The sequence below is a fragment of the Salvelinus namaycush genome, chromosome 3 (genome assembly GCF_016432855.1).
Source record: "Salvelinus namaycush isolate Seneca chromosome 3, SaNama_1.0, whole genome shotgun sequence".
Lineage (NCBI taxonomy): Eukaryota > Metazoa > Chordata > Actinopteri > Salmoniformes > Salmonidae > Salvelinus > Salvelinus namaycush.
Window position 1 is genome coordinate 27,190,983 of NC_052309.1, and position 26,843 is coordinate 27,217,825.

Below are 26,843 nucleotides of genomic sequence, written 5' to 3' on the forward strand. Positions count from 1 at the left end.
TCTCCATCTTCATCCCTACTCCCCCTCCCTAGTCCTATGTCTGAAGCAATCGCTCCCCCCTCCTCTCTTCTACCCCTCCTCCCCCTCCTTTGCGCCTCCATAATTGTTCCTGATATTTCGCCAAAGTATCCGTGTTCCATTAACTGACCAGGGCTTGTTGATTGGCTCCGGCCGCCCCCTGAAATAGCAGGGCTGGCCACCAGCCAAACTCCCATTTCCTGTCGGTCTGAGAGGCTGCAGGCAGCCGCTGGGGCTCAGATGCATTTCCTGACTGACTAGGTATAAAACTTTTATTAATGGCCAGGAGTGCATCAGCAGCTAGGGCATGCGAGCCGAAATGTGGACTGAGAAAGAGATAAAGAAAAAAAGAAAGAGAGATGGAAGAGTGAGAAGAGAGATGGAAAAGATGAGAGGTTAAACGTGACTGTTTTAAAGAGATGGAGAGAGGGAGTGAACCTGAGAGGGAGAGAGAGAGAGAGAGAGAGAGAGAGAGAGAGAGAGAGAGAGAGAGAGAGAGAGAGTTTAGAAAGATAAAGAGGAGACAGACAGTCCATAATTACATCAGATGGAAGAAAGATGAGCCTACCCAGCAAACCAGAATTGGTTCTGTGAAAGTTCCCACCACATTCGTTAGGTCACAGCAAATGTTCGGATAACACAAAAACTGTCCAGTCATGCTGATGATTCTAGAATGTTTGCATAAAACATTCAACCTGATGTTGCTAGCAAGCTTCTAGAACACATTTAATATGTTCTTTAAAGGTTCCCAGAGTGTTTGATTAAGTTGTGGGAACAGTCTGGTGGGAACATTGTGTGGAAATCACAAAATATATTTTTCCAAAACACAAAACTGTCCAAAAATCATTAACCAGAACACATGTAGTCTGTTCTATAAAAGGTTCCCAGTATGTTTCTTCAGGTTGTGGGAACATTGGGGGGAGATGATTTGAGATAGGTTCAAAAAACAATAAAACAGTCCAGTTGTGCTGGCATTCGGATAATGTTTGTATCAGGGTGCACAAAACATTCCTCTGATGTTGCAAGACTTTTGACAGAACAGCCTTTCTGAGTTCCTAGAACATTTAATTATATTGTGGGAACAGTGTGGATACATTGCAAGAGATAGGTTCCCAAAACACAAAATATGCTCAGTTGTGATGACATTCATACAATGTTTAAGGAAGATTGCACAGGACATTCCTATAATGTTGTAAGAATTTTGACAGAGCACCTGGTCTGTTCTTTAAAGGTTCCCAGAACATTTAATTAAGCTATGGGGATTCTCTGGGATGTTGCAAGAATATTCTTGCGATATTCACATAGGTTGCACATAACATTACCACAATGTTCCACAATTTCCAAATCAGTCTGTTTTCATGAAGTTCATAGCATATTTGTGTTATGTTTAACATAATATTAAATTGATGTTCACTCAATATACATTTTACCTTGTATTGGAGGTCCTCAGAACATTTCAAGAACATTTAGACAACTGTATATCTAAGTTTGACCAAATACCACCACAACATTCTCAGCATGCAAAAATGTAGCTCCTTGAAGCATAAGATAACTGATTGGAATACACCCCCATTACGTTTCTTTCCAGACTTAATGTCAATTCTCATTTGAAGGTGTCAGAGACACATGGCATTTTCATTTAATTCATAAGACATTTGAACAGTATCTAATCATTCAATCACAACCATATTTTTTACACTTCATACTATATGTTGACTATAAATCCTGCAGGGTTTGAACCTAGGAATGTTGGTTCCCAAAGCAGGTCTTTAATCCTCTGCACTACCAGGGAAGCTCTCAGATCTTCTTTTTTTTCAGGATATAGCCATGGCATTATGGACAATCAAGAATTCCATGCTTTTTTTGTCTTCTTAGACATACAATTGAAGTCAGAAGTTTACATACACTTACAGTAGGTTGGAGTCATTAAAACTCGTTTTTCAACCACTCCACGAATTTATTGATAACAAACTATAGTTTTGGAAAGTCGTTTATGACATCTACTTTGTGCATGACACAAGTAATTTTTCCAACAATTGTGTACAGACAGAGTATTTCACTTATAATTCACTGTATCACAATTCCAGTGGGTCAGAAGTTTACATACACTAAGTTGACTGTGCTTTTAAACAGCTTGGGAAATTCCAGAAAATGATGTCATGGCTTTAGAAGCTTCTGAAGCTTCTCAAATTGACATCATTTGAGTCAATTTGAGGTGTACCTGTGGATGTATTTCAAGGCCTACCTTCACACTCAGTGCCTCTTTGCTTGACATCATGGGAAAATCAAAAGAAATTAGCCAAGACCTCAGAAAAAAAATTGTAGACCTCCACAAGTCTGGTTCATCCTTGGCAGCAATTTCCAAAATGCCTGAAGTTACCACGTTCATCTGTACAAACAATAGTACGCAAGTATAAACACCATGGGACCACTCAGCCGTCATACCGCTCAGGAAGGAGTCGCGTTCTGTCTCCTAGAGATGAAAGTACCTTGGTGCAAAAAGTGCAAATCAATCCCAGAACAACAGCAAAGGACCTTGTGAAGAAGCTGGAGGAAATAAGTACAAAAGTATCTATATCCACAGTAAAACAAGTCCTATGTTGACATAACCTGAAAGGCCACTCAGCAAGGAAGAAGCCACTGCTCCAAAACCGCCAAGAAAAAGCCAGACTACGGTTTGCAACTGCACATGGGGACAAAGATCGTACTTTTTGGAGAAATGTCCTCTGGCCTGATGAAACAAAAATAGAGTTGTTTGGCCATAATGACCATCATTATGTTCGGAGGAAAAAGGGGGAGGCTTGCAAGCCGAAGAACACCATCCCAACCGTGAAGCACCGGGGTGCTTTGCTGAAGGAGGGACTGGTGCACTTCACAAAATAGATGGCATCATGAGGATGGACAACAAAGTCAAGGTATTGGAGTGGCCATCACAAAGCCCTGACCTCAATCATATAAAAAATTTGTGGGCAGAACTGAAAAAGCGTGTGCGAGCAAGGAGGCTACAAACCTGACTCAGTTCCACCAGCTCTGTCAGAAGGAATGGGCCAAAATTCACCCAACTTATTGTGAGAAGCATGTGGAAGGCTAACCGAAATGTTTGACCCAAGTTAAACAATTTAAAGGCAATGCTACCAAATATTAATTGAGTGTATGTAAACTTCTGACCCACTGGGAATGTGATGAAGGAAATAAAAGCTGAAATAAATCATTCTCTCTACTATTATTCTGACATTTCACATTCTTAAAATAAAGTGGTGATCCTAACTGACCTAAGACAGGAATTTTTACTAGGATTAAATGTCAGGAATTGTGAAAAACTGAGTTGAAATGTATTTGGCTGAGGTGTATGTAAACTTCCGACTTCAACTGTAACTAACCCAGGGAAATTCGGGGATAAGACAAAATGTTTTCTGGGAAAGTTCTTGCAACATCACGGGAATGTTTTACACAAACATTGCATAATCATCAGCACGTCTGGACAGTTTTTGTGTTAGAAGAACATTTTCTGCAACCTAACGAATGCTCTGGGAATTTTCACAGAACCAATTTTGGTTTGGGGGAAAATACTATTGGTACATTAGATTTCCAGGTAATGTAATAACACAATAAGAACTTTTAGAGAATGTTCTGTGGTGGTTGTTACAGATATTGTGCACAACATTTTAGTGAATGTTAGGAGAACATTCCAAGGATATTTCATATATTTCAACAACAAAAAATCGTATCATTATTTGAATGTTTTTGAGATGTTATCATCCTAATGCTAGATAAACCCTAACTAGAACGTAATGGGAATCTTATCTAAGGTTGTGGGAATGTTCCCGGTTCGCTGGGTAGTCATCTCTTCCATAGGAGAACAGAGAGAGTGGAGGGATGAGGGATCTTCCTGACAGAGTGAAACAGAGAGAGTGGAGGGGCGAGGGCTCTTCCTGACAGAGTGAAACAGAGAGAGTGGAGGGGTGAGGGCTATTCCTGACAGAGTGAAACAGAGAGAGTGGAGGAGTGAGGGCTCTTCCTGACAGAGTGAAACAGAGAGAGTGGAGGGGCGAGGGCTCTTCCTGACAGAGTGAAACAGAGAGAGTGGAGGGGTGAGGGCTCTTCCTGACAGAGTGAAACAGAGAGAGTGGAGGGGCGAGGGCTCTTCCTGACAGAGTGAAACAGAGAGTGTGGAAGGGCGAGGGCTCTTCCGGAAAGAGGGAAACAGAGAGAGTGGAGGGACGAGGGCTCTTCCGGAAAGAAGGAAACAGAGAGAGTGGAGGGACGAGGACTCTTCCTGACAGAGTGAAACATAGAGAGTGGAGGGACGAGGGCTCTTCCTGACAGAGTGAAACAGAGAGAGTGGAGGGACGAGGGCTCTTCCTGACAGAGTGAAACAGAGAGAGTGGAGGGGTGAGGGCTCTTCCTGACAGAGGGAAACAAAGAGCGGAGGGGTGAGGGCTCTTCCTGACAGAGGGAAACAAAGAGCGGAGGGGTGAGGGCTCTGCTTGACAGAGGGAAACAAAGAGCGGAGGGGTGAGGGCTCTTCCTGACAGAGGGAAACAAAGAGCGGAGGGGTGAGGGCTCTGCTTGACAGAGGGAAACAGAGAGCGGAGGGGTGAGGGCTCTTCCTGACAGAGGGAAACAAAGAGCGGAGGGGTGAGGGCTCTTCCTGACAGAGGGAAACAAAGGGCGGAGGGGTGAGGGCTCTTCCTGACAGAGGGAAACAAAGAGCGGAGGGGTGAGGGCTCTTCCTGACAGAGGGAAACAAAGAGCGGAGGGGTGAGGGCTCTTCCTGACAGAGTGAAACAGAGAGCGGAGGGGTGAGGGCTCTTCCTGACAGAGTGAAACAGAGAGCGGAGGGGTGAGGGCTCTTCCTGACAGAGGGAAACAAAGAGCGGAGGGGTGAGGGCTCTTCCTGACAGAGTGAAACAGAGAGCGGAGGGGTGAGGGCTCTTCCTGACAGAGTGAAACAAAGAGCGGAGGGGTGAGGGCTCTTCCTGACAGAGTGAAACAAAGAGCGGAGGGGTGAGGGCTCTTCCTGACAGAGTGAAACAGAGAGCGGAGGGGTGAGGGCTCTTCCTGACAGAGGGAAACAAAGAGCGGAGGGGTGAGGGCTCTGCTTGACAGAGGGAAACAAAGAGCGGAGGGGTGAGGGCTCTTCCTGACAGAGGGAAACAAAGAGCGGAGGAGTGAGGGCTCTTCCTGACAGAGGGAAACAAAGAGCGGAGGGGTGAGGGCTCTTCCTGACAGAGGGAAACAAAGAGCGGAGGGGTGAGGGCTCTTCCTGACAGAGGGAAACAAAGAGCGGAGGGGTGAGGGCTCTTCCTGACAGAGGGAAACAAAGAGCGGAGGGGTGAGGGCTCTGCTTGACAGAGGGAAACAAAGAGCGGAGGGGTGAGGGCTCTGCTTGACAGAGTGAAACAAAGAGCGGAGGGGTGAGGGCTCTGCTTGACAGAGGGAAACAAAGAGCGGAGGGGTGAGGGCTCTTCCTGACAGAGGGAAACAAAGAGCGGAGGGGTGAGGGCTCTTCCTGACAGAGGGAAACAAAGAGCGGAGGGGTGAGGGCTCTTCTTGACAGAGGGAAACAAAGAGCGGAGGGGTGAGGGCTCTGCTTGACAGAGGGAAACAAAGAGCGGAGGGGTGAGGGCTCTTCCTGACAGAGGGAAACAAAGAGGGGAGGGGTGAGGGCTCTTCCTGACAGAGGGAAACAAAGAGCGGAGGGGTGAGGGCTCTGCTTGACAGAGGGAAACAAAGAGCGGAGGGGTGAGGGCTCTGCTTGACAGAGGGAAACAAAGAGCGGAGGGGTGAGGGCTCTGCTTGACAGAGGGAAACAAAGAGCGGAGGGGTGAGGGCTCTGCTTGACAGAGGGAAACAGAGAGCGGAGGGGTGAGGGCTCTTCCTGACAGAGGGAAACAAAGAGCGGAGGGGTGAGGGCTCTTCCTGACAGAGGGAAACAAAGAGCGGAGGGGTGAGGGCTCTTCCTGACAGAGGGAAACAAAGAGCGGAGGGGTGAGGGCTCTTCCTGACAGAGGGAAACAAAGAGCGGAGGGGTGAGGGCTCTTCCTGACAGAGGGAAACAAAGAGCGGAGGGGTGAGGGCTCTTCCTGACAGAGGGAAACAAAGAGCGGAGGGGTGAGGGCTCTTCCTGACAGAGGGAAACAAAGAGCGGAGGGGTGAGGGCTCTTCCTGACAGAGGGAAACAAAGAGCGGAGGGGTGAGGGCTCTTCCTGACAGAGGGAAACAAAGAGCGGAGGGGTGAGGGCTCTTCCTGACAGAGGGAAACAAAGAGCGGAGGGGTGAGGGCTCTGCTTGACAGAGGGAAACAGAGAAAGTGGACGGCCGAGGGCTCTTCCTAACACAGGGAAACAGAATGGGAAAAAGAGACTGGGAAATAGACATGAGAAAAGAGTGACATGACATGATAGCTGTCAATCAAAGACATTCTCCAGGTCAAAAGCTCAAATAGAAAGACCTGGCAGTGATGGGCGCAGAATGGTAGGGGCTAGGGGAGGCTGGGGTTAGGGAGTAGAGGTAATGATCACAGAAGGTGGTGAGGGTTGAAGGCCAATGAGGGTGTGTGATATGGTAGGGGCGGGGTACAGACTAGAGAAACAGAGTTGAGTTAGAGGAGTTTGAGGGGTGATGAGGGTGTGCGTGGTTTGGCATTTGAAGCATATACAGTGCATTCGGAAAATATTCAGACCCCTAGAATTTTTCCACATTTTGTTACATTACAAACCTTATTCTAAAATGTATTACATCGTTTTTTCCCCTCATCAATATACACACAATACCCCATAATGACAAAGCAAAAACATGTTTTTAGACATTTTTACTAAATTATATATAAAAAAAATTAAATGTCACATTTACATAAGTATTCAGACCCTTTACTCAGTACTTTGTTGAAGCACCTTTGGCAGCGATTACAGCGTCGATTCTTCTTGGGTATGACGCTACAAGATTGGCACACCTGTTTTTGGGGAGTTTCTCACATTCTTCTCTGTAGATCCTCTCAAGCTCTGTCAGGTTGGATGGGGATTGTCGCTGCACAGCTATTTTCAGGTCTCTCCAGAGATGTTCGATTGGGTTCAAGTCTGGCCTCTGGCTGGGCCACTCAAGGACATTCAGAGACTTGTCCAGAAGCCACTCCTGCGTTGTCTTTGCTGTGTGCTTAGTGTCTTTGTCCTGTTGGAAGGTGAACCTTCACCCCCAATCTGCGGTCCTGAGCACTCTGGAGCAGGTTTTCATCAAGGATCTCTCTCTACTTTGCTCTGTTCATCTTTCCCTTGATCCTGACTAGTCTCTCAGTCCCTGCCTCTGAAAAACATCCCCACTGCATAATGCTGCCACCACCATGCTTCACCGCAGGGATGGTGCCATTTTTCCTCCAGATGTGAAGCTTGGCATTCAGGCCAAAGAGTTCAATCTTGGTTTCATCAGACCAGAGAATCTTGTTTCTCATGGTCTGAGAGTCCTTTAGGTGCCTTTTGGCAAACTCCAAGCGGGCTGTCATGTGCCTTTTACTGAGGAATAGCTTCCGTTTGGCCACTCTACCATAAAGGCCTGATTGGTGGAGTGCTGCAGGGAGGGGCAGGCGCCAATGACCCACTGCAGGGGTCCTGGTTAGATGGGATACAGGGGTAACAGGGAAAGAGGGTTCAACAGAGGCCAGAGAGAGAGAGCTGCCACTCTGTCATGCCCTGACCTTAGAGAGCCTTTTTATTCTCTATTTGGTTAGGTCAGGGTGTGACTTGGGTGGGCAAATCTATGTGTTCTATTTCTTTGTTGGCCGGGTATGGTTCCCAATCAGAGGCAGCTGTCTATCGTTGTCTCTGATTGGGGATCGTACTTAGGCAGCCTATTTTCCACCTGAGTTTGTGGGATCTTGTTTTTGTTCAGTTACTATGTAGCCTGCAGAACGTTACGTTCGTTTATCTTTTGTTGTTTTTTTGGTGTTCATCTAAATAAAATAAGATGTACGCTTACCACGCTGCACCTTGGTCTCCTATCAACGAGCGAAACACACTCACACATTTCCTAGTCCGTTTCAAGTTTTAATGTCACATGCACAAGTACAATGAAATGCCTTTCTTGCAAACTCTAAACCCAACAATGCAATAATCAATAACAACGTAATAGTAGAAGAAAAAAAACACGAGAAATAAGAGGAAATATGAAGAATACAATAAAAATACAATAAGAATACAGTAAGTAAGCATACTATATACAGGGTCAGTTCCAATACCATATTTACAACTTGCAGGGATACTAGAGTGATGAAGGTAGATGTAAATATGTATACGGGTAAGGTGACTAGGCAACAGGATATAAGATAAACAGAGTAGCAGCAGTGTGTGTGCGTATGTGTGTGTGTGTGTGTGTGTGTGTGTGTGTGTGTGTGTGTGTGTGTGTGTGTGTGTGTGTGTGTGTGTGTGTGTGTGTGTGTGTGTGTGTGTGTGTGTGTGTAAAGTCAGTATAAATGTATGTGCATATTATGTGAGTGAACAGATGATGGAGTGAGTGTGTGTGTGTGAGTGTGTAGGGCCCTGTGAGTGTGCATAGTCAGATTGGAAAGAGAGAGAGTATGGTTTGTGTTAGGATAGAAGGAGAGGGAGAGTACGGTGAAAGAGACAGTGAAAAACAATGAAAACTAAAACTTATATAAACACAACAGAATTGAGGAAGTTAAGGAACACCGGCAGACAAAGACAGACATGGTAAAAATCCCTGTGAGTTTGGACACACACAAACAGTTCTGTGGTAGTACTGTACAAACACACACTTACACAATCACTCACTTACACACACTCTACAAGTCCGTGCATGCTCTCTCTTTCGCTCTATCAAACACAGAGAGAGCGAGAGAGAAAGAGAGTGTGTAAACCCAATATCCTCTGTGGCCCCCAGGGGCTTTGAGTACACAGGCAGTGCAGGAAGAGAGAGACTGCATTATCCACATCAAAGCCCTGAATTATCAGCCATAATCAATGCTTCCCCATTATCCCCAGCCCCCACATCTCCCGCTCTCTCCTCACCCATCCGACGCTCAACCTCACACACACTAGCCCATGCATCTCTAACTCTAGAGCTACATCAGGCCATGCAGAGGGAAGGGAGGGAGAGAGGATAGAGATGTGGAGAACGAGAGAGAGGGATTGGAAGAGGGGAAACTAAGAATGATACCACTTCAAATCAAAATCAAATCACTATCGTGATCATATAGACACAATAGTGTGCGTACGTGTAACTGTGCGTGGGTGCTTGCTTGTGTGTGTCATAACTTATTAGGATGTGACATACGTACAGGTACCAAGAGGCTAGTCTGACAACGCTGTTCTGCCGTTCGCTACATACTTTAGTATGACTGCCATTATTGAAGTCGTTTGTGGTGATGAGGGGTACGAGGAGTGTCCTACAAAGTCGTAAAGCGATTGGATTGTCTCTAAACAATCAGTATCAAAAACAATTATGATTTTTTTTACCCACGTGTGTTCTGGCTCTGGTCCAACCCATCGGTTTCTGGACCAATCAGATGGCCCGAATGTGTTCGCATTCGGTGAAGGGTCTGCAATGTACTCAGATCCAGACTTGGGCATGGTGTACCGTTTGGCTGGAGCAAGGAGTCTGGTTAGCCAGGCAATCAGGAGGCCAGGTAGGTAGGCCAATCAGATTGCAGAGGTCCAGATAATCCCTAACATTATGAATGAGACAGTATTTTCCTTTAGGAGCCATAGCTTCCCTCCCGACCTCATTCTCCTGAAGAGAGCAGTTGAGGACCTACCAGAGACCAGCACCACGCCTCATCACTAATTCATGAAGCATGCATAAAACAGGCTACGGAAATGGTTCAGTCAAGAAATGTGTCACAAAAGTTTCTCACACACTAACAACACAACTAATAATTGTACTTATTTGACTGTTAATACTACTAATAGCACTGCAATATCTAGGTACTAGTGTCCTACTACCATTACCAAGCATATATAGATCACAGGGCATGTGTGCATCGTCAGACAGAAAGTCCAGTGAATGGGACAGTGAAATGGTTGACAGTCTGCCTGAGCCAAGCCCTACAGAGATATCATGACCTCATTCACTGAGAGCAGAGCAGAGGGGGATGCTCCATACCACTCCGTCACTCTGAGGCACAACTGTAGGCCACTGGCCCCCTCTGCTGCCACAAGAAGGTAACTGCACACTGACAGTGGCACCCTACTGGATAATATAGTAGTTGCCCCGAGGCCTAATTATTGGTGTTTCATAGGTAAAAAGAAAATAAAACACATTAAAAAAATTAAAGACAAGTGACGTTAAATTCTACATTTTAATCACAGTTCCAAAAAGCAGAGGTTAAGGCCTAATTAGAAAAGAACAGGCTGACTTTAAATGTGAGAGCACATTAAAGAGAACTTCAGCATATAACAATTGAAGGAAAAACAAAGTACTCCATACAGTGTTTATTGTGCTTCTAAAATGACCAGGTCATCCACTATGGTATATTACCCATAGAACCATGCACCAGTCCATGTCCAACCCAGTCATTCATATTCTCATACACCCACTCCAACCCCCAACCCCAAGCACAGCATTCCATTCAAATAACCCCTCATTCAAAACAAACCCATGCACCTCTTAAGGTTTAAACATGAAACAAAATGCATCTAAAACATATCGCACTTATGTACCATTACCTTGCCACAAAAGAATAGCAAATGACCAGAACAGAGGTGGCCATTTTTATTAAATGTCTGCCAAAGCGAGTTTCACCATAGTCTTTTTAATTAGCGCATAATTAAAGCATATTTAGCTAACTTATTTACATGCAAAGTAACCATAACGCCTTTAGAGGAGTTGTCCCCAAGATTAGCAGGGTAGTGCTGGCTCCATGGAGGACAGAGGACTAGATAGCTGCACACTAATAAGCCCCCTCTTCCCTGTCCCCTCCCCAGCCCTCGTGGCTGTAGCATAAGCTTCTACTATAACATATTTGGTGGTTGAGTATTTGGTGTCCCTATCCTAACCAAAGTGAAGCCTCTCATCTAACCCCATTTGTTCCAAACCACTCATCCCAAATATAGGGGTGTTGACCCTACCACCACCACCCTGGGAGCCCTGAGGAAGAGGGAGACGGCAGCTGCGGGGAGAGAAGGGGAGGGACGGACGGAGTGTGGGAGGGAGGGAGGGGGAACATCAGGGTCTTCTTGTCGTTCCTTCCTGTGCGGAGCAGAGAGAAGCAGTCTCTTTAAGGGGTTGTAATGATTTTCTGTTTCAAAATAAACAACATGGATACAGTCGTTATGGCGTGAAAGAGTAATCCATCAGATGTACTTAATTACATGTCTGTTTCTCGCTTTTTCTCACTCAGTATAAATCTGCCACAAACTCTTTCATTATGCCTTGGAAAGACAAAAAGCTTGATCTTATCTAACCCTCTTGATTGATGTTGTTGTTTTGACTAGTGCTAATGACAGCTTTGATTCAGACGTCATGACAGCTCTAAGACTAACAGTGGATCTCCAATCCCTGGAAGAGTCGGTAGTCACCCAACAGTGCATTCGGAAAGTATTCAGACCCCTTTACTTTTTCCACATTTTATTATGTTACAGCCTTATCCTAAAAAGGATTAGATTTTTTTTTAAAGTCCTCATCAATCTACACACAATACCCCATTGTCTGAATACTTATTTACATAAGTATTCAGACGCTTTGCTATGAGACTCAAAATTGAGCTCAGGTGCATCCTGTTTCCATTGATCATCTTTGAGATTTTCTACAACTTGATCGGTGTCCACCTGTGGTAAATTCAATTGCTTGGACAGGATTTGGAAAGGCACACACCTGTCTATATAAGGTCCCACAGTTAACAGTGCATGTCAGAGCAAAAACCAAGCCATGAGGTGGAAGGAATTGTCCGTAGAGCTCCGAGACAGGATTGTGTCGAGGCACAGATCTGGGGAAGGGTACTAAAAAATGTCTGCAGCTTTGAAAGTCCCCACGAAAACAGTGGCCTCCATCATTCTTAAATGGAAGACGTTTGGAACCACCAAGATTTTTCCTAGAGCTGGCCGCCCGGCCAAACTGAGCAATCGGGGGAGAAGGGCCTTGGTGACCAAGAACCCGATGGTCACTCTGACAGAGCTCCAGAGGTCCTCTGTGGAGACAGGAGAACCTTCCAGAAAGACAACCATCTCTGCAGCACTCCACCAATCAGGCCTTTATGATACAGAAGCCACTCCTCAGTAAAAGGCATGACAGCCCACTTGGAGTGTCCCAAAAGGCACCTAAAGTACTCTCAGACCATGAGAAACAAGATTCTCTGGTCTGATGAAACCAAGATGGAACTCTTTGGCCTGAATGTCAAGCGTCACGTCTGGAGGAAATCTGCCACCATCCCTATGGGTGGCAGCATCATGCTGTGGGGATGTTTTTCAGCGGCACGGACTGAGAGACTAGTCAGGATCGAGGGAAAGATGAACGTAGCAAAGTACAGAGAGATCCTTGATGAAAATCTGCTCCAGAGCGCTCAAGACCTCAGACTGAGGCGAAGGTTCCCCTTCCAACAGGACAACGACCCTAAGCACACAGCGAAGACAACACAGGAGTGGCTACTGGACAAGTCTCTGAATGTCCTTGAGTGGCCCAGCCAGAGCCTGGACTTGAACCCGACCTGAAAATAGCTGTGCAGTGACACTCCCCATCCAACCTGACAGAGCTTGAGATGATCTGTAGAGAATGGGGAAAAACTCCCCAAATACAGGTGTGCCAAACTTGTAGCGTCATACCCAAGAAGACTCGAGGCTATAATCGCTTCCAAAGGTGCTTAAGCAAAGTACTGAGTAAAGGGTCTGAATACTTATGTAAATGTCATATTTCCTTTCCTTTTTTTTAATACATTTGCACACCAAAAATCTCAACCTGTTTTTGCTTTGTCATTATGGGTTATTGTTTGTAGATTGATGAGGGAAAAAACAATTTTTGCAATTTTAGAATAAGGCTGTAACGTAACAACATTTGGAAAGGGGGGTCTGAATACTTTCTGAATGCACTGCATATCCACTCCAACTCAATCACTACCTCTTGCATGCTTCTCACAAACAAGGACACCTGTCCAATTAAACATACCACCCTGATGTGGAATTTAGTAGAGTTGGAAGAACATCCATTTATTTTACTACTAACAGACAGAGGCAGAATTGAACATGGTCTCTCCATGCCATCAGTGCCTAGCTCTCCAGGACCACAGAGGGAACTGCCTCCATCCATCCATCAGCCTCTCATCATCCCTCCTCACACAGCGACCCCTGGCCCAGCTTCTGACAGGGCCAGATAGTAAAAGCCCAGTAAGGAACCCAAGCTCTCTCCCTCCTGGTTCCCCATGACAGTACGCACAGGGTTAACACTATTTGGCCATGTCAGAATGGACATCACTAATCATATTTCACTTTTAACCACTTACCCTAACCTTAATTATTTCCCTAATCTTACCCCTCACTTCAAACTCTAAACTGAGAACAATACCTGATGTTGTTACTCGTCAGTTCTTACAGTATAGCTATACTATAGTTTGTCCATTCTAGCGTGGCCATCTAGCTTATACTTCTTACCTGCTCTACTCTACCTGTTTGATAATCTCCCCTGTCCGGCTCTCGATGACGATGGTCTTGGCGTCCTTGACGGGCAATGTAGATTGGAAGTCATCACTCAGCAGGCCCAGGAGGGGGTACTGGTTACTGTACCTACACATCAGTTATACACAGTAAGGACCGCATACTGGTTGGTTATGTTCTTACTGTATACCAGTACAAAATCCTGTTTTGGGAAATACCACACTAGGCATCCTAAATTACATTAACCCATTTTAGGGGAGCTTCTTCCAAATATTCCCCATAAAATATGCTCATGGTGTTGTGGGGGACTGACCTTTTGGTGATAGTGGTTGTGGTGACATTCTTGGCGCTGTCGCTCTTCTGCTGCTGCAGTCGCCAGATCTCCTGATGGTTAAAGGTCAGAAATGGGAGGTCAGAGATGAATAAGAAGGGAGGAGGAAGTAGGCCTGTGCTGTAAAACAGGTGTAAATGATGTAGCTAAAGGTGTACACGCGTGTCAGATAAACACATTCCTAAGGTGAAATTAAAAGAACCCTTAGAGCCACGTTAACACAAGGACTGTGAGAGAATGTAGTCAGACTGGCTGGACCAAAAAACACACAACTTGATTATGGGAACAAATGAGATGAAAGACCCTAAAAGCAGGATTTTCCCCCTAATCCAAACCTGTTGGGTTAGTTTGGTTCTCTTAAGGGAGTTTAAGTCAGGCAATACATACAAATCTTGTTGGAGTTTTTTCTTAGATCTGATCCTAGATCTGTGCCTAAAGGCTGAACAGTGACCAGTAACTATGACCCCTGACCTCTTCCTGACGTTTGATGACAACCTCCCGCTGCTCCAGTGTTGTCAGCAGCTGTGTGATGCGGAGCTGCAGGCTCTTGTCACCTGATCTCTCCGTGGTGTACTCCGTGGTGATCCGTGTCAGCTGGGTCTGGACAGACACACACATAGTCAGAGACACACATAGTCAGTATAACACTACATACCCATAGTCAGTATAACACTACATACCCATAGTCAGTATAACACTATATACCCATAGTCAGTATAACACTATATACCCATAGTCAGTATAACACTATATACCCATAGTCAGTATAACACTACATACCCATAGTCAGTATAACACTACATACCCATAGTCAGTATAACACTATATACCCATAGTCAGTATAACACTACATACCCATAGTCAGAATAACACTACATACCCATAGTCAGTATAACACTACATACCCATAGTCAGTATAACACTACATACCCATAGTCAGTATAACACTATATACCCATAGTCAGTATAAAACTATATACCCATAGTCAGTCTAACACTATATACCTATAGTCAGTATAACACTACATACCAATAGTCAATATAACACTATATACCCATAGTCAGTATAACACTACATACTCATAGTCAGTATAACACTACATACCCATAGTCAGTATAACACTACATACCCATAGTCAGTATAACACTACATACCCATAGTCAGTATAACACTACATACCCAAATTCAGTATAACACTATATACCCATAGTCAGTATAACACTACATACCCATAGTCAGTATAACACTATATACCCATAGTCAGTATAACACTATATACCCATAGTCAGTATAACACTACATACCCATAGTCAGTATAACACTACATACCCATAGTCAGTATAACACTACATACACATAGTCAGTATAACACTACATACCCATAGTCAGTATAACACTACATACCCATAGTCAGTATAACACTATATACCCATAGTCAGTATAACACTACATACACATAGTCAGTATAACACTACATACCCATAGTCAGTATAACACTACATACCCATAGTCAGTATAACACTACATACACATAGTCAGTATAACACTACATACCCATAGTCAGTATAACACTACATACCCATAGTCAGTATAACACTACATACCCATAGTCAGTATAACACTATATACCCATAGTCAGTATAACACTACATACCCATAGTCAGTATAACACTACATACACATAGTCAGTATAACACTACATACCCATAGTCAGTATAACACTACATACCCATAGTCAGTATAACACTATGTACCCATAGTCAGTATAACACTACATACCCATAGTCAGTATAACACTACATACACATAGTCAAACACTACATACCCATAGTCAGTATAACACTACATACACATAGTCAAACACTACATACCCATGGTCAGTATAACACTACGTACCCATAGTCAGTATAACACTACATACCCATAGTCAGTATAACACTACATACCCATAGTCAGTATAACACTACATACACATAGTCAAACACTACATACCCATAGTCAGTATAACACTACATACCCATAGTCAGTATAACACTACATACACATAGTCAGTGTAACACTACATACCCATAGTCAGTATAACACTATATACCCATAGTCAGTATAACACTACATACCCATAGTCAGTATAACACTACATACCCATAGTCAGTATAACACTACATACCCATAGTCAGTATAACACTACATACCCATAGTCAGTATAACACTACATACACATAGTCAGTATAACACTACATACCCATAGTCAGTATAACACTACATACCCATAGTCAGTATAACACTACATACCCATAGTCAGTATAACACTACATACCCATAGTCAGTATAACACTACATACCCATAGTCAGTATAACACTACATACCCATAGTCAGTATAACACTATATACCCATAGTCAGTATAACACTACATACCCATAGTCAGTATAACACTACATACCCATAGTCAGTATAACACTACATACACATAGTCAGTATAACACTATATACCCATAGTCAGTATAACACTATATACTCATAGTCAGTATAACACTACATACCCATAGTCAGTATAACACTACATACCCATAGTCAGTATAACACTACATACACATAGTCAGTATAACACTACATACCCATAGTCAGTATAACACTACATACCCATAGTCAGTATAACACTACATACTCATAGTCAGTATAACACTACATACCCATAGTCAGTATAACACTACATACCCATAGTCAGTATAACACTACATACACATAGTCAGTATAACACTACATACCCATAGTCAGTATAACACTACATACCCATAGTCAGTATAACACGATATACCCATAGTCAGTATAACACTACATACACATAGTCAGTATAACACTACATACCCATAGTCAGTATAACACTACATACCCATAGTCAGTATAACACTACATACACATAGTCAGTATAACACTACATACCCATAGTCAGTATAACACTACATACCCATAGTCAGTATAACACTACATACCCATAGTCAGTATAACACTATATACCCATAGTCAGTATAACACTACATACCCATAGTCAGTATAACACTACATACACATAGTCAGTATAACACTACATACCCATAGTCAGTATAACACTACATACCCATAGTCAGTATAACACTACGTACCCATAGTCAGTATAACACTACATACCCATAGTCAGTATAACACTACATACACATAGTCAAACACTACATACCCATAGTCAGTATAACACTACATACACATAGTCAAACACTACATACCCATGGTCAGTATAACACTACGTACCCATAGTCAGTATAACACTACATACCCATAGTCAGTATAACACTACATACCCATAGTCAGTATAACACTACATACACATAGTCAAACACTACATACCCATAGTCAGTATAACACTACATACCCATAGTCAGTATAACACTACATACACATAGTCAGTGTAACACTACATACCCATAGTCAGTATAACACTATATACCCATAGTCAGTATAACACTACATACCCATAGTCAGTATAACACTACATACCCATAGTCAGTATAACACTACATACCCATAGTCAGTATAACACTACATACCCATAGTCAGTATAACACTACATACACATAGTCAGTATAACACTACATACCCATAGTCAGTATAACACTACATACCCATAGTCAGTATAACACTACATACACATAGTCAGTATAACACTACATACCCATAGTCAGTATAACACTACATACCCATAGTCAGTATAACACTACATACCCATAGTCAGTATAACACTATATACCCATAGTCAGTATAACACTACATACCCATAGTCAGTATAACACTACATACACATAGTCAGTATAACACTACATACCCATAGTCAGTATAACACTACGTACCCATAGTCAGTACAACACTACGTACCCATAGTCAGTATAACACTACATACACATAGTCAAACACTACATACCCATAGTCAGTATAACACTACATACACATAGTCAAACACTACATACCCATAGTCAGTATAACACTACGTACCCATAGTCAGTATAACACTACATACCCATAGTCAGTATAACACTACATACCCATAGTCAGTATAACACTACATACACATAGTCAAACACTACGTACCCATAGTCAGTATAACACTACATACCCATAGTCAGTATAACACTACATACACATAGTCAAACACTACATACCCATAGTCAGTATAACACTACATACACATAGTCAAACACTACATACCCATAGTCAGTATAACACTACGTACCCATAGTCAGTATAACACTACATACCCATAGTCAGTATAACACTACATACCCATAGTCAGTATAACACTACATACACATAGTCAAACACTACATACCCATAGTCAGTATAACACTACATACCCATAGTCAGTATAACACTACATACACATAGTCAGTGTAACACTACATACCCATAGTCAGTATAACACTACATACCCATAGTCAGTATAACACTATATACCCATAGTCAGTATAACACTACATACACATAGTCAAACACTACATACCCATAGTCAGTATAACACTACATACCCATAGTCAGTATAACACTACATACACATAGTCAAACACTACATACCCATAGTCAGTATAACACTACATACCCATAGTCAGTATAACACTACATACACATAGTCAGTATAACACTACATACTCATAGTCAGTGTAACACTACATACCCATAGTCAGTATAAAACTATATACCCATAGTCAGTATAACACTATATACCCATAGTCAGTATAACACTATATACTCATAGTCAGTATAACACTATATACTCATAGTCAGTATAACACTACATACCCATAGTCAGTATAACACTACATAACCATAGTCAGTATAACACTACATACTCATAGTCAGTATAACACTACATACCCATAGTCAGTATAACACTACATACTCATAGTCAGTATAACACTACATACCCATAGTCAGTATAACACTACATACCCATATTTCTGCCCACAAGTACAGTCAGTATAACACTACATACCCATAGTCAGTATAACACTACATACCCATAGTCAGTATAACACTATATACCCATAGTCAGTATAAAACTATATACCCATAGTCAGTATAACACTATATACCCATAGTCAGTATAACACTATATACTCATAGTCAGTATAACACTATATACCCATAGTCAGTATAACACTACATACCCATAGTCAGTATAACACTACATACCCATAGTCAGTATAACACTACATAACCATAGTCAGTATAACACTACATACTCATAGTCAGTATAACACTACATACCCATAGTCAGTATAACACTACATACTCATAGTCAGTATAACACTACATACCCATAGTCAGTATAACACTACATACCCATATTTCTGCCCACAAGTACAGTCAGTATAACACTACATACCCATAGTCAGTATAACACTACATACCCATATTTCTGCCTACAAGTACAGTCAGTATAACACTACATACCCATAGTCAGTATAACACTACATACCCATAGTCAGTATAACACTACATACCCATAGTCAGTATAACACTACATACCCATAGTCAGTATAACACTATATACCCATAGTCAGTATAACACTACATACCCATAGTCAGTATAACACTACATACCCATAGTCAGTATAACACTACATACCCATAGTCAGTATAACACTACATACCCATATTTCTGCCCACAAGTACAGTCAGTATAACACTACATACCCATAGTCAGTATAACACTAAATACCCATAGTCAGTATAACACTACATACCCATAGTCAGTATAACACTACATACTCATAGTCAGTATAACACTACATACCCATAGTCAGTATAACACTATATACTCATAGTCAGTATAACACTATATACCCATAGTCAGTATAACACTACATACCCATAGTCAGTATAACACTATATACCCATAGTCAGTATAACACTACATACCCATAGTCAGTATAACACTACATACCCATATTTCTGCCTACAAGTACAGTCAGTATAACACTACATACCCATAGTCAGTATAACACTACATACCCATAGTCAGTATAACACTATATACCCATAGTCAGTATAACACTACATACCCATAGTCAGTATAACACTACATACCCATATTTCTGCCTACAAGTACAGTCAGTATAACACTACATACCCATAGTCAGTATAACACTACATACCCATAGTCAGTATAACACTACATACCCATAGTCAGTATAACACTACATACCCATAGTCAGTATAACACTATATACCCATAGTCAGTATAACACTACATACCCATAGTCAGTATAACACTACATACCCATAGTCAGTATAACACTACATACCCATAGTCAGTATAACACTACATACCCATATTTCTGCCCACAAGTACAGTCAGTATAACACTACATACCCATAGTCAGTATAACACTAAATACCCATAGTCAGTATAACACTACATACCCATAGTCAGTATAACACTACATACTCATAGTCAGTATAACACTACATACCCATAGTCAGTATAACACTACATACCCATAGTCAGTATAACACTACATACCCATAGTCAGTATAACACTACATACTCATAGTCAGTATAACACTATATACCCATAGTCAGTATAACACTATATACCCATAGTCAGTATAACACTATATACTCATAGTCAGTATAACACTATATACCCATAGTCAGTATAACACTACATACCCATAGTCAGTATAACACTATATACCCATAGTCAGTATAACACTATATACCCATAGTCAGTATAACACTATATACCCATAGTCAGTATAACACTACATACCCATATTTCTGCCCACAAGTACAGTCAGTACTGCTACACTACTTCAGACTGTGCAGGAAAGCCCATGCCTGTATCCATACATTTCTGTAGGCTTCTCACCCTGAGGCTCTGCAGTTCCTTTTCCTTCTCCTGGCGCAGGGCAGCTAGCTGCTCCGAGTACTGACGTGACAACTCCTCTGTCTTAAACTGAATGGTGCTACTGCTGCACTGACCGGCCAGCTGGATGAAAACAGATACAGAGAGAGACAAGTTAGTTAAGGAAGTTGGTTCTATGAGAAAAATTCTACAGTCAGATACTATAGTTAAGTAATCTTGTGCAGGAAGAATTGGTAAGAGTTTATTCTAGCTCTGAAGTGAGATAGGTTAGAGTCAGAGATGGAGAGTAAAGTTAGAATACCTTCTGTTTGAGCATCTCGTTCTCCTTCTCCAGGGCTCGGTAGCTGCCCTCCAGTTCTCTAATGCGGAACTCTCTGCCTGAGTCTGTACTGTGGCTGCTCAGGATCTGAGTCTCCAGGGTCCGCTGGCTGGAGCTGCTCTCCTTCAGAGATATCTATATGGATGGATGGACAGAGTTGCTCACACATATACTGTATGCACCCATTGCACTAACATACATGGCAGAGGAGGTGTACATACAGGCAAACCCACACAAGCAACACACAGTGGAAGACACACACAAACAAACTCCCCCAACACACACACCTACCTGTAGCTGTCTGTTGTTCTCTCGTACGGCCTCTAGGAGGCGGTCATACTGCTCAGCCTGGTCAGCCTTGAAGCTTAAGTCTCTCTCCAGGGTCTCCTTCTCACTCTCCAGACGCTGGGAGAACAGAGACCAAAGTATTTTTTGTTGTCGTGAAGAAAGTAACATTAGTACTTTCAAAAAAGTTATACTTTAAGGAAAATGGTTTTATACATTTGTACATTTTAATGTTTAGCTCACAGAATTGAATTTAAAAGTATGCATTAACAGCATCCCCTGTCAGTCATCTAGTGCAGTGGTTCCAAACCAGGGGTACCTCTGGGGGTACTTGGCCTATCCTTAGGGGGTACTTGAGAAGACCCATGACACCATAGGCTTACTGGTAAAATGCATGTGAGGGGGTACTTCAGGGGTACTCAGGGCAGAGCAAAAAACAGTTGGTGGTACAGTAACCGAAAAAGGATGGGAACCACCAATCTAGTGCATTTATAAATCATTAACAGAGACAGATGCAGTAATACTCTGTTAGACTGCCTACATGTATATTTCAATGGGACAGTTTAGAAAAGAGCCATTAGGGGCTATTTTAGGGGCCCGCTCCCCAGGTCTTACCCTCAGGTCCTCTGACATGTGGATCAGCTCCTCCCTCAGGCTGCTGAAGGTGGTCAGCAGGAGACGCATTGTCTTGTCAGCTGTCATACGGGTCTGAGAGAGCGGGAGAGAGGGGGGGAGGAGGTCAGAGAAGATATGTGAGAAAAACAAGACTGACAGGAGAGAGTGATTAATAGAGGGAAAGACAGAGAGGGAATGTTCTGGGAGAACACTGTTAAACAGCCAATAGAAACAGGTGTTACCTGCAGCAGGTAACGGATCTGCTGTTTGGTCAGTTCAGATGCTCCTTTGGGGATCAGGGCCTCGATGTCCTCTCTCTCCATCTGGACAAATACACACACACACACGTTTAGTCTTTCATGTTTCCAATGGTTACCTTCTTCTAAAGAGCACTTTGAGTACCTAGTGAGAAAATGAAGTTACTAACAAAACCATTGTGCTTTTCCCTAATGCATTCAAAAAGTATTCAGACTCCTTCCCTTTTTACACATTTTGTTACATTACAGGCTACAAGTATACAAGTATTCAGACTCTTTGCTATGAGACACATAGTTGACCTCCATCATTCTTAAAAGGGAGAAGTTTAGAACCACCAAGACTCTTCTTAGCGCTGGCCGCCTGGCCAAACTGAGCAATCGGGGGAGAAGGGCCTTGGTCAGGGAGGTGACCAAGAACCCGATGGTCACTCTGACAAAGCTCCAGAGTTCCTCTGTGGAAATGGGAGAACCTTCCAGAAGGACAACCATCTCTGCAGCACTCCACCAATCAGGCCTTTATGGTAGAGTGGCCAGACGGAAGCCACTCCTCAGTAAAAGGCACGACAGCCCAGTTCTAGTTTCCCGAAAAGGCACCTAAAGTACTCTCAGACCATGAGAAACAAGATTCTCTGGTCTGATGAAACCAAGATGGAACTCTTTGGCCTGAATGCCAAGTGTCATGTCTGGAGGAAATCTGCCACCATCCCTATGGTGGTGGCAGCATCATGCTGTGGGGATGTTTTTCAGCGGCACGGACTGGGAGACTAGTCAGGATCGAGGGAAAGATGAACGTAGCAAAGTACAGAGAGATCCTTGATGAAATGCTGCTCCAGAGCGCTCAAGACCTCAGACTGAGGCGAAGGTTCCCCTTCCAACAGGACAACGACCCTAAGCACACAGCGAAGACAACGCAGGAGTGGCTTCTGGACAAGTCTCTGAATGTCCTTGAGTGGCCCATCCAGAGCCCGGACTTGAACCCGATCAAACATCTCTGGAAACCTGAAAATAGCTGTGCAGTGACGCTCCCCATCCAACCTGACAGAGCTTGAGATGATCTGCAGAGAATGGGAAAAACTCTCCAAATACAGGTGTGCCACGCTTGCAGTGTCATACCCAAGAAGACTCGAAGGCTATAATCACTTCCAAAGGTGCTTCAACAAAGTACTGTGTAAAGGGTCTGAATACTTATGTAAATGTCATATTTATTTTTTAAATATTTTTTTATACATTTGCACACCAAAAATCTAAACCTGTTTTTACTTTGTAATTATGGGGTATTGTTTGTAGATTGATGAGAGAATAAGACTGTAACGTGGTCTGAATACTTTCAGAATGCACTGTAACTGTTTAAACCGTACAGTACAAGACTTATATGATGTACTGTGTAAAACCATCATGGCAGCCGCCCCTCCGTCCCCGCTGTACCTTGTAGTCGTTGCTGGGGTCCAGGAGGTGTTTCCTGGGAGAGAGATGGAAAGGTAAACACTGAAGAACATGACAGGTCATGAGGCACGCACACACACACACGCACACACACGCACACACTTAGTCTAATCCTAATCAGACTGGTCTATAAATCATTGCTGTGTCTCTACACAGGTTCACATGGATGCAGAAGGACAGGGAAACAGAGGGGTGTGTTTGCTCAGTGAATCACAGGCACTATGAGTAAACAGAGAGTCTAGAGAAAGAGAGAGGTCTGACTGACAATTGTAATTACAGGACTCCTTGGGAAACATTGTTGCTGAGCAGATTATCCCAAAAAACATTAGGGAGTTGTACATTCCACAGCGTTACTGTACATATTATATGGCCTAGCTAGTGAGTCTAGAAAGTTTATGTAAAATGTGTTGACTATGACTACTAGAGACTGTTCTTTAATGGCTCCAGGAGCGTTATATTCCCCCAAAACTGTAGTCTCTATGGGTTACAGAGTAGCAGTGCCTGCGCCTCAAACCTCATCCAGTATTTTATGACCTAATCTGACAAACCTCATACAGTATTTTATGATCTAGCATGACAAATTGAATTAGAGCAAGTGTGACATTCTGAACCAAGTGTGAAACTGAGGAGAGGAGAGCCAGAGCTAACACTGATTATTGAAATACTCAACCAGCACCCGAAACTACCCCTACAGTATAGAAGGAGATAGAGTTACTGTACTTTCTCCCTTTGGTTTCTGTCTTGCTTCCTTATTGTTTTTTTTAGTATGTTATGTTTTATGGTTGGTGCTGGAGGAAAAACAAAGCTATAACAAAGCTATAAGCCCTACACATTAATAAGGCTTTATGTTGAAAAACCTAAACCCACCGTCCGCGTATCTTGGCCACGTGTTCTGAGATGCACGTGTGGATGTCACAGTTCTTCCTATAAACCTCCGCCAGCAGCTCTCCAAAGAAACGTGTGTCCATCTTCACCACTGGTTGTACCTCCCTCACCTTGCACTTTATCTTCACCTGAGACACGTTCTCTATCACCCTCTCCACCACCCTCTCCTCCACACTGTCCTCTTCTACCTCCTGAGGAAAAAGAGAGGGAAAAAGTTCAATCTTACACATCAATCTATCACAAGCAAAAGAGAGAGACATCTACAATCATTGAATCAATTACCCTACAGTCGGTTTCCTACAACACAACACATGCAACTGTTCCTTGCCCCAAAAATACTGATTTAATCATATAATTTTCGGTATGGTAAAACGTTTTCAGTGTAAACTTAAATGACTAAAACTAGATATAAAGTATGTAGAAAAGATAATGGAACAATATATTATTTAATAAGTACATTTTGGGGAACAAAGAGTCACCAAAATAAAAACTAAACAGTCAGAGAGAATCTAAAATGCAAAAAATGGCATGGCATGGGGCCCCCATTGATTTTGCTATAATGTCTGAGCAGTCACTCAGATCGCAATAGAACACGGCATGAGCCACTGCAAAATGTGTAGAATGGCACATTTTCTCTCAGCTCAATGGAAGAATGTGTAGAATTGCAGGAAATTAGCTTTGAAAATGCAATTATTCTCTCAGCCCCATGACAAAATGAATAGAATTGCAGGAAACTATCTTTAAAATGCTCTTTCCGCCCCCAAACTATGTAGAATTGAAGGCTTTAAAACCGCAAAATGTTGTCTCTGCGGCCAACAGGAGGGCCTCTAACAGAGCTCTGCTACCCGACCCGAGCTCGACGGGCCCCGACGTTATACATCGCGTTAGGACCGGGTATAGCCTGTTTTTCATCAATAACTAGGGTACGGGTAGTGCTTGGGTATCACTAAATTGATCACTAACATTTTGAAGCTGAGCCATTTGCTTAGAGTAACCAAAAGTAGCTTACGTCTCTTTGGTCGTAGAGCAGAGCCAGAGATACTTTTGAGGAGATGGGAAACTCCATTGGAATCATATTAATAGTACACAGACAGAGCAGAGTGCATGCAGAGCGAGCTGACCGTGCGCAGGAAGCGATCAAGTGAGACAGAGAGGAGCAGTTAACGGATTTACTAACGGAGGAAGTTTTCTGATTTCGGGCAGGGCCTTAAATTTGGCAGAAGCAATTTGGCCTGGGTAGGGAACGTCACGGGCATGGGTAGGGTAGGGCCTTAAAATTCATGCCTGTGCAGGGCTCTAGCCTCTAATAAACATTTACGCTAATTTGACAACAGCTGTATCCCTTCTAGCCATGACCCTTTTTTGTGCTATAACCCATTTTTTATGGTTCTTCATAGAACCATTATTGAGAATGGTTCTATAAAGAACCGTTCTTAAAGAACCGTTCTTAATCTCAAAGGTTCTACAAAGAACATTTTGAAGAAACATACAGGGTTTTACTTCTGGTAGCGATATTAAAATTCCATCGGTGTTAATTCACAAGTTGAATGAGGTGTGCTAGCCCTGGAACAGCTGGAGGTCCCTGAGGAGAGAATTGAGAACCTCTGATTTTGTCAACAGTCCACAACCGACACAAGGCCTTAAAGGAGTCTTTCAAAAGACACCATAACTAACCCTAGTCATATTTAACATGTAAAGACAAAACACAACAGCTGTGAGCAAACCACGCCGTAAAATATTTAGAATGAGCCGCCGCCCCTACATTTTACAGGTCAGTACAGGCAGAACCATCATGCTCTCACAACACTGGCTCAGTTTCCACTTCATCCACTCAGCGACTGGTTCAGCGACTGGATCCTGGTGCCTCATAATGGCTGGCTGTCCTATATCAGGACAATCAATAGATAGGGCCCGTCTATTGTAGGCAATAGCTTAATAGCTGCCGCGGTCACTCTAGACCAAAGGGCGAGACACTCTAGACTAGAGGTCGACCGATTAAACGGAATGGCCGATTAATCGGGCCGATTTCAAGTTTTCATAACAATCGGAAATCGGTATTTTTGGGCGCCGATTTTATTTTATTTATTTTTTAAATTTTACACCTTTATTTAATCTTTATTTAACTAGGCAAGTCAGTTAAGAACACATTCTTATTTTCAATGACGGCCTAGGACGGGCAGAATGACAGATTTTTTACCTTGT

The 26,843-nt window shown here is 42.8% G+C and overlaps 1 protein-coding gene across 1 annotated transcript in view; it reads right to left on the reverse strand.

Annotated features, from left to right (window-relative positions):
- Positions 1-10,308: 10,308 nt before the first annotated feature.
- The window catches only part of LOC120043803 (protein POF1B-like), a 30,223-nt gene continuing 13,688 nt past the window's right edge, over positions 10,309-26,843 (reverse strand). The window contains exons 3-13 of the mRNA XM_038988401.1: positions 24,624-24,832; positions 23,739-23,772; positions 22,299-22,379; positions 22,057-22,149; positions 21,448-21,561; positions 21,139-21,291; positions 20,841-20,960; positions 14,413-14,541; positions 13,924-13,994; positions 13,622-13,739; positions 10,309-11,217 (exon numbers count right to left, since the gene is read on the reverse strand). Coding sequence (XP_038844329.1) covers positions 11,194-11,217; positions 13,622-13,739; positions 13,924-13,994; positions 14,413-14,541; positions 20,841-20,960; positions 21,139-21,291; positions 21,448-21,561; positions 22,057-22,149; positions 22,299-22,379; positions 23,739-23,772; positions 24,624-24,832 — 1,146 coding nt within the window. The 3' untranslated portion in view covers positions 10,309-11,193. The remainder of the gene's footprint in view (positions 11,218-13,621; positions 13,740-13,923; positions 13,995-14,412; positions 14,542-20,840; positions 20,961-21,138; positions 21,292-21,447; positions 21,562-22,056; positions 22,150-22,298; positions 22,380-23,738; positions 23,773-24,623; positions 24,833-26,843) is intronic.